General features: G+C 38.3%; 1 protein-coding gene across 2 annotated transcripts in view; it reads left to right on the forward strand.

Moving 5' to 3' along the window:
• Positions 1 to 7,881, forward strand: part of ralyl (RALY RNA binding protein like) — a 38,649-nt gene extending 30,768 nt beyond the window's left edge. For both annotated transcript variants that reach the window (XM_068701655.1, XM_068701654.1), the window contains exons 3-9: positions 1,436 to 1,511; positions 2,239 to 2,286; positions 3,078 to 3,268; positions 5,269 to 5,382; positions 5,633 to 5,790; positions 6,389 to 6,426; positions 7,144 to 7,881. In XM_068701655.1, the coding sequence (XP_068557756.1) occupies positions 1,436 to 1,511; positions 2,239 to 2,286; positions 3,078 to 3,268; positions 5,269 to 5,382; positions 5,633 to 5,790; positions 6,389 to 6,421 (620 nt within the window). In that variant the 3' untranslated portion in view covers positions 6,422 to 6,426; positions 7,144 to 7,881. The remainder of the gene's footprint in view (positions 1 to 1,435; positions 1,512 to 2,238; positions 2,287 to 3,077; positions 3,269 to 5,268; positions 5,383 to 5,632; positions 5,791 to 6,388; positions 6,427 to 7,143) is intronic.
• The last annotated feature ends 1,833 nt before the right edge of the window (positions 7,882 to 9,714 follow it).

Below are 9,714 nucleotides of genomic sequence, written 5' to 3' on the forward strand. Positions count from 1 at the left end.
GTTCTCAGGCAAGTTCTGCAGCTATACAGTCAGGAGTGTCCTTTTTTTTTCTACGATTTCTAAGCGGATTTATGATTTGTTCGCATTGACATTGGATATAATGTTATCCTCTGGAAGTGTAAGTTACGCTGAATCTTAAATGCATGTATGTGTGTTCAGATTTGACTCAGTTAAATACCTAAATTGCCTCCATGAGCTGCCAGAGTGACCACCGACCATGTTGTTGAGCGGTTTAAATCAGCGGGACAAACAATAAATGACTTCCTGTTGTTTTTAGAACACCAGTATGTTACTGTCACTTTTTACCTCACTCCGTATCTTTATTGTTTTCATAGTAAGTTAAAATAGAAGTTATATAGAGATGATGCCACGTCTTGCATTGTTTACAAGGCACCGTCTTACAACATGGACTCTGAGTCTGCAGGGTTTTGATGCAAAGACTCAGCCTTGAGTAAAGGAATGCCCACATGACATCTATTTCTCCAAGACGGGGAAAAAAGAAATGTAAGAGGTTACCAGAGGTTGAAATTTAGAAGACAGTGAGAGTTAAGTCTGTGTCATGTGTCCGTGTCCAACAAGTGATTTAGAGTGAATTGTCAGCAACGCTCTTTCTCTAATCTCTAATCTTTTTTTCTGTGCCTGTGTAATTAGCGGTGTCCCTCGTCTCCCGAAGTTTGGATACTGATGTTTTCACTTCAAAATGGAGAATATGTTCCACTTGAGTTTCTGTTTTTAAAACAATGTGTGGTGGTCAAGCTCTAAACAAGATTGTTATTAGTGTCTGAAAAGATGAGATACAGATTTTATTGTCTGGAGACTGTGATTACATGGTATGGAGTACACACATATAAGACACAAAATGGTACAGTTAACATATATTTACAATATATAATAATCTTGCCCGGATTGTCTTTATTAATCAATATAAGAAATATATCCTTTTGTCTGCAACATGTCAGCAAATAGGGAAAAAGGCTCATCACTGCAGAACTTTCTGCAGTTTTGAATCTTGTGCCTATTTCTGTTCCCAAGCCCCTCAAAAATGTGATTGCACATTTAGTAGAATAATAATAAAAGAAGATATGAGAATATGAACATATTCACTTGTATTTGTACCCTGCAAGCATTTCACATGCAATGATTTGCTAACCCAATTTCAACAGTATTATCATTAATGTCATTAACATACATTTTTAATTCCAATAAACAGCTTGGAAACTCATTAAATTGTTACACGTTAAATTCATTACATGAAAATATCATGTTATATTTTCACAATAGTCAAGATGATGCAGGTTTATATGGTGTTAAAGACATTCATTCTACCCCCTTACTTTACACAGGATTTCATTCCAGCTCCATTTTTTTATATTAAGTTAATATTATTAGGTGCTACTGTGTCACGTCATAACATGGATTCTCGTTGTGTTTGCAGATATCAACATGGCAGGAGAGCCAAAACCATACAGGCCTAAGATGGGCTCCAAGAGGCCTCTGTCGTCCCTCTACAGGTCTGTGTGAAACACATGTGTCTTGTTTTACTGTGGCAGTCGGCTATTGCTTTGCTGACCTACTTTTCCCACCGTAGTTATATTCTGCTGTCTGGTCGGTTTCTTCAGCAGGAACAGCCAATTTCCTAACTGTGCTATCAGTGTCTGTTATTACACATTCGCTGATTCTTGACATTTTAATGTCTTGTTGGGGGCAAAGAAAAACCAGTGCACAGGCAATGACATGGTCGACATTTTAAGAGGCTAAAAGAAGAACAAAATAGCTGATCATTAGGGATTTTAAAGGATTTCTTTGGTAAATTAGCGTGTTCGCTTTCTTGCTGAGTGTTAGATGAGAAAATTGATATCACTCTCATGTCTGTATGCTAAATACTAAATCTGTGCAGAAACTGAAGTGTAAGAAGGACACCTTGGCAGACGGTTAGCTTAGCGTAGCATAAAGGCTGTTCCTGCTCTCAGCTAAAGAATATATAAAAAAAGGAAAGAATAACGTCACTGAACCCACATTGTTATATTTTATTGTAATTGAGCATGTTTGTTATCAATAACTAACCAAACCATCACTCTGATAATGACATTCAGGAGGTCTAACATTAGCCAGGTCTCTCAATAATGTTTACTAATATTGTCAGGAGGTGGCCCTAATCGCCAAATTTCATATAAATCTGGACTTTTATACATTTAACACTGTAACAGGAAACTTAAAAACTCTGTTTTATCTTCACAGTGGCTATGAGTTTGACTATGACTACTACAGAGACGATTTCTACAGCAGGTATGTAAAAAGGCATATCTGATGGTAAATAACACAGTTTGGCTGAACTGGTTCTTTTCCTTCACACATCGTTTTTTCAATCCCCTTTCTCCTGGTATTTTGCCCTTCACTGTTCATCCTCCTTTCTCCTCTTTTCAGAGACAGCTACTTAGAAAAAGATGAGTTTTGAACAGAATAGTCCCAATTCCATCTAAGGCTAAGTAACTACATTATCATAAGCATAATGAATGTCATATTGGGGAGGTTTTTATTCCTTTCCGTTGGAATTACTAATGATGCTTTTATCCGCATAGGCGCGTACTGAATATCACATAGTCCCCAGGCTGGTCATTTGCGCTGGCAAGGCAGAGAATGTATCTTCCCTCTGACATTTTCATTGGCTTGTTTACTTCCTCTATTTCGCAGTACCCCTGATGAGAGTTGAATCCTTCAGCTTTGAGTCGTTATTGCTATTTTGGCAATTTAATGTGTCATAGGCAAGTGGGAACAAGATTTGATTGAATGGCCGCTGCGTTTAATATGTACCTCTATCGTTCAAACATCTTTTGCAGCATGTCTATTAGGGGCTTTGTAAATGGTTCTTGTTGCTAGAGTTACAACATCTAGACAACATGGGAGTGACTCCTGGAAAAAAACAACACACCAGCACACTTTACTGTTTAATGGCAATAATAAATCCAGAAATACTTCTCCCTGCTTTTAAAAAGATGACATTTTCTGCACTGTAATTCCTTTTGTAACATTTCTATTGTTCAAAGATTGCTGCAACTTTATGTCTCATGTGTCTTCAGACTCTTTGAGTACCACGGTCGTGTCGTGCCCCCGACCCGTGCTGTGATCCCCATCAAACGTTCGCGACTAGTTGTCCCGTCCACACGCAGAGCCAAATCCTCCTTTCCAGTCAGGGCCTGTTCTTCCTCCTCCTCCTCTTCTTCCTCCTCCCGAGCGCTCAATGTCGGCTCATCCATCACAGTCCCTAAACGTATGTTCTCTTTGTCACTTTTTTTCTGCTCTGTTTAAAGTTTTTATTTCAACTTTCTGTTTTGTCATTTCTAGGTTGTGATAAGAAAGTGATTTGTGCGATCTAAAAACTTGGCAAAAACGTTTTAGCAGCAGGACAATCAGACAGGTTTAGGGTTGCAATTTATTATTTTTATTTTTATTTATTGATTCATTACTTTTTTTGTTTAATTCATGAATCATTTGGTCTGTAAAATATCAGAAAATCACAGTTTCCCTGAGGCCAAGGTGACGTCTTCATATGTCTTATTTTGTTCAAAGAAATCTTCAAATTTACAAAGCTGGTTTTGCATTTAATCTTGAAATGGTACAAATGTCCAAGTGTAATGTAAAAGGTGTCACTCATAGTGATGAACCCAAGAGATATCATCTGACCCTGTTGTTGTTCTCCTCCCCTCCATGTAGCATTATAGTGTTTTTTTAGATCATTGTTTAGCTCTGCGGCTGTTTTAGTTCTCTTTCACTGCTCTCAGAGGATCATTTTCAGTCGTAGCAGGCAGATGTTCTCAGCGAAAAAGCTCTAAAAACCCACAGTACACTACTGCTCTGTACCAAATGGCAGACAGACTCAGTTAGCGATTAGCTCCTGATCATAGTGGAGCATTTAGCAGCTTTAAAGACAAATATTTTTGGACCGAAAACAGAGATAAAAGAGAGTGAACATTGGACTTACATTTGCCAGGTGGCCAGGCCAGAAACTCGACTCCAAATAAACATTTGCTTATTTTCACATCAGCAAACACATTTGTTCAATCGACTTTGTTTCGTCAATGTGTTGCTCCCAAGTGACCCAGAAAATCAATCAATAGTTTGACATTTTTGGAAATATACTTAATTACTTTCTTGCAGAGAGTTTGATGAGAGGATTGGCTCCATTCTCATGAGCAGTGTTGCCAACTTGGTGACTTTAGCGACTGAAATTAAGAGAAGAATAACAACTAACCAACAAATGTAGGGACTTATTCAGACCATCAGGGATAGGGTGAGAGATATATTGTATTTAGTTTCCTTGCATGTTGCTGAGAGTAATCGCAGTGACTGGCTCTGCTGCTAACAGCATTAGTCTCTCCCTCTCAGTCAGTAGATGAGGCCGGCAGGACGTAGTGAGTTTCTATGGTTGCATGTTGCACACACATTATACTGAGTCATAAATAGTTTTGCATAAATAAATACAAAGTTTTAGAAAGTTAATTAAAATATGTATAATACATACACGCAGTTGGATATAGAATATTTGCTTCAAATATATAATGTCTCCGTAGTGAGTTTGTAGTTATTTGGCTAGAGATGTCTCTATTACGCCCTATAGAAGGTGATCTCTCCCCTCGCTACAACCGACACAACCACTAAACCTTATGCAAATGAATGTGTGATTATGTAACCAATATGCAAATGAGTGTGTGCCATCATCTGGCAACTTTTGGAGCTAGCGCTAGACACAACAGTTTGCTCATGTGTCTGTGAGGCTGCAGCTGGTTAGCTTACCTTAGCACAAAGAGTGGAAAGGGGGGGGGGCTAACCTGGCTCCATCTGTTGTTAACTAAATGCTAAATGGACCCACAAAGCACCTAGAAAATCTCAAATTTAAAAAATGTCAAAGTATTCTTTAAGTTGGTGAAGACAGTATTATTATAACTGATAGGAATGACTGCAAAAATAAGATCCAGATTTTATGAAACCTTAATTTTCTTATAATTGTTCCACAGTTGCCTTTGCAACGCTCGTAATCTCACTCTTACTAATCAGTATTCTCCACATAATGCAACGCCGTAAAATATATCATTGACTTTGGCTTCCATTCGAACGCCCTTTCACCAACGATTGTGCCTCAGCTACATTTCTGGCAACGAACTTGGCCGCTGAAACTTGTTTGAGCAGTGCAGTAGCTGTTGTAGCCGTGTCTGTCTCCTCATCAAACATCACATTAATTACACTTTTAACTTTATTTATGTATGCGCACAGTGAAGACAGACCAGCTCCTAACAATCAAGAAGGAGCTGTCACAGATCAAGACCAAGATCGACTCCCTGCTTGGAAGGCTGGAGAGGATTGAGAGGCAACATCGCTCTGACGGCGGTGAGATTCGACAGAGGGGAGGGGAGGAGCATATATAGATGTGAAAATGACAGGCACACACACACACACACACACACACACACACACACACACACACACACACACACACACACACACAGCAAAGTGAAAAAAATACTAAAGCTGTATAGAGTGGCTTGTCTGAAAGAAATCATTCTGTTAGTGGAAGTATGATGTCAGTTCAATAAATCCATTACGCTCTGATGTTAACTGCCAGTCTCTCTTTTCTCAGACATGCAGAGGAAACAAGAGGAGATGTGTGAGCGTCTCCATGGTGACGCAGGAGACCACTCTGGTGGAGAGGAGGCGGGGGGGACGGCCGAGGTGGAGGCGGGGGAGATGACGGACGGCGGTGAGGATGACTTTGAAGATGAAGGCACCAGCGACATGGTGAGCCGGTCAAGTAGACATTTACATTCTCAATAGGAGTGGAAAGAAAATATGTTTTCTTGCATCTCAATGAAAAAAGCTAAGCTGTTAATCAATGGCTGAATAGCCTCTCAAGCTGCCTGGCCATGGAAAAACTGACGTATGCTCATAAAAGCATTTCAAAAATATGAAATATATTATATATATATATAATATCTGGAAACCCAGTTGCTCAACCAACTCTGTATTTTCTGAGGAAGAAATGTAGCTTAATGTATGAGAGATTAATGAACTTTTCCTTAACTTTTCCTCTTTCTCTGTGTCTATATATTTTTGTGTCCTTATTTATTGTGGAAAAATATGAAAACAAATCAATATATTGCCGCAACTTTATTGTAACCTTAAAAGCACTTCTAAATTCACTTGTTCTGATATTTTGCTCATCAAAAGGCCCCAAAGGCCGTCTATGTGACATTTTAAACAACAAACATACGTGTTAATAAAAACACAATTTCATTGTTTCATTTAAAATGATTGTGAATTGAAGAAGGGCCAGTTATAAGAATGGATGTTTATCTCACTGATATCTCTTTCGTTGTTGTTTTTCTTTTAATCGCAGATAGAGAACCACATATCGGACATTGACAACTGAGTAAGGTCAGTGATTCATCCCTGCTTAAAAGGGATTAATTCTTTATTTCTGACATTTCATTTTGTGAATAGACTTATAACAGAGTATGGACCACAGTACCCCTTTTCAGTGCCCAGCCACTTGTAGTCAGCAGCAGCAGCAGTGATGCTGAAGATCTTCGGCTTATTTTCCACTTTTATGCAGAATGAGAAACGCTGCTCATTCCGTCTTCTAAATGGGCCGTCATTCTCTCCGTCTGGGTGCGTAAGGTAAAGACAGCTTCTCTGCAGTTATCACTGATGACTGTCTGAACCGCCACACAGATACGACTCCGTCTCTTTCGCACTCTGCATCAGACGACATTTAAATCCCCTGATTTTCTTTGTATGAACAAATAGCTTTGAGATTTAATTTGCCTCTTGGCTGACATTTCCTCCCTGCTGTCCTCAAGTGCCCGATAACGGGAAATCTTTTTCAGCCGCTCTGAACATGATGGATCGTTAAGATGGTAGCATAATGAACTGCTTGTCCTCAGGTGGATATCTCAGTGGTTGCAGGTAATATCAAAAGCATTAGTTTATTTTAATGTTGATCGCAGCCCCTACCCCTCCTCTGTTTTTCATCTTGCAGATAAAGCAGCTTATAATGTAGCCACCTCTTCTACATAGGTTTACTGTGAAAGTAGATAGTATTAATATTAATTATCACTGCTGTCTGTCATGTATTCTCATTTTTTTTTCAAGTTGGGGGAAAAAAGGAGTCCAAGAAGAGGGGAGAACAGATGCCAGCAAAACCTTCTTGATCAAGAACATGTATTTGAAATTTTAAGGAAAGCGATGACGGGAGTGACTGACAGCAGAGGAAGAGTTTTTCAAACTTGTTTTTTTTGCTTGTTTGCCTCATTAGAACATGACACTCCTGATGCGTACTTCATCTAAATGCTGGTTATAAATATTCTTCAGACGACTGCAGGGTCACCTGCAAAGAGCAATCTATAATTCCCCTTCAAGCTGATTGCCTCTCTGGAAAGTAAGGACAATATATTGTGTTCTTAATATATTATGTTCTCTATTGTGCATAAAAATACAGTTACGTTATCAGTCAGAGGAATCCTGAAACGCCCTCTTTTGTTGTAATGTTTATTCTGTTTCTGTGCATTGAAAACTGTGATGAGCCACGACGTTGGCGGAGAGAGAAGACTTGATAATTATGTGATTTTTCTTTATTCGTGCATTTAACTGAAATGTAATTTATTCAGAATGTCTCCACACTGTTTGTCATTCGTTATACATGATAAAATGCATTTTGAATTCTGTTTACATTCTGTTTATGGTTGACAAAAAATGACAATTTTGTACTATCAGCATGTTAAAAAATGTGGCTATTATTATGGATCATTTGTATTCATTGCATCTGTTGTACAGCTATGGATGATAGCAGTTTTTGAAATAAACCCGGTCCTCCCAAAAACATAAAAAAAACTGCCTGCCAGAGTGTTGTGGCTTTGTTTTTTACAAACAATCGGGGAGGGGAAATGCACATTGTGTTTCCGTTTGCTTTTCTGGTCAGTAGATAAAATATTTTTTTATGTACAGCTTGAAAAACAACTCAAACAATCTTTTTAATAACCTTGTGTGACACGAGAAGCAGTATTGGAAAGTTTCTACCTGAATACACTTAAGCAACATGGCGGTAGGGATGAAAATGCCTGTCTGTCGAAATATCTAAATAACTATTGAATGGATCGTCATGGGACTTTTCTTCTGCCATTCATGCTCCCCTGAAGATTAAGTACAATTTTGAGGTAGTTGGACTTTCATGCGATTTTATTTATTGCATTGTGCTTTTCTCACTATTTTTCAGTCTAACTGAAAATTTTTGCCAATTTTTTTTAGATATCACGTTCACGAGAATGACTGACGACAAACTCGAGAACATAATGCCGGCCATGGCTGTCGCTGCTGCGGAGACATAATAATCGTTAATAATAACAGTAATAACAGTCATGGAGCACATTTTCTGCATTGAGTACAGTACTTAGTATATTTTCCTGATTTTACTTGCATATTTTTACTAAAGTAACATTGCCAATTCAATGAAGGACTTCTAATGGAGTATTAGAGTACAAATATGTTTTTGAAACTTTACTTAAGTAAAGAATGTTTCCTCCAACCCCACAGATCTATGTGTCCCTCAGGATGAATTGTGATAATACTTTAGTTTATGATTAAAAAACAATTGACATCCCCATCAGCCTCAGCTGTGCTTTGTGTTTAATGCTAGCAAATGCTAACACATTAGACTAAGATGATAAAGGCGGTGAACGTTAAACCTTCTTAACATCAGTATGTTAGCATTATCATTGTTACGCTATGCCAAATTAAAATGTCACAGTGCCTCCAGCTTACTTCTGAGTAACTTTTCTCTCCACCTTCAAGCTATTTTCAAAACAAATGGGAGTTTGGCAAGGTGAAAATAAAGTTGATGCTAAATGTACACTCCACTCAAGTTTAATTATAGCATTCCTATACATTAGTCCTATTCTATAATTTGCTTTGAGAATATTCACCTTTTTTTGTACAGTGCCCTTGAAAACTACATGCTTATGAGCAATAAGTGGTAGTGGGGCAACAGCAGATGGCATTTCTAATTCACTCACTTCATTAGCACCAGATCATCATTTTCACAGGTTAAGGAGGGTCATTGGCTGGTTTTCAGGTATAATTGGCTCTATCATCGCTGGCTAGTAGCCAGTGAGTACAATGATCAGTCATGCAGCGCCTCTATTATGGACAATGTTCAGTGTGTGATGAACTGAATCAATCACCGGCCTTTCGCTGCTGGAGGAGTTATGAGTATAAGAGGGGTCAGGATCTTAATAATACATCTGTGATTAGCCATACTTGAGCAAGGATGCACAACTTGCAGCAAGATTTGTTTCACAGGCCTTTAACTCAAAGATAGAGCTAATATTCAAATTTTATAAATTATATCTTAGCGAAAACCAGCCTAAGGAGCTATTTATATTTAATATATCCCTCCATGAATAATGCCAAAATGGCAAAGTCTTCCGTCATTAGCTAAAGTCCTTCTAACTCTTTGTTCTTGGTAGTCAAAGTTGATTATTTCACTTTGACTCAAATTACTTTTCCCTTCACACCATTCACTGGATACAATTTGTCACATATTTCTTTGTGTGCCTGACACTTTCAAGCGTTTAAAAAGGCATAAAATATTGTGTTTTTCATCTCTGTATTTGCCCGACTTTTGAATGTGCAATTGCTGCCAGGATGAAATTCTGAGGGAAGCAGCTG

Source organism: Cebidichthys violaceus, unplaced genomic scaffold (genome assembly GCF_023349555.1).
Source record: "Cebidichthys violaceus isolate CVI_PGR_0920_01 unplaced genomic scaffold, fCebVio1.0.p SCAF_8, whole genome shotgun sequence".
NCBI classification, from domain to species: domain Eukaryota; kingdom Metazoa; phylum Chordata; class Actinopteri; order Perciformes; family Stichaeidae; genus Cebidichthys; species Cebidichthys violaceus.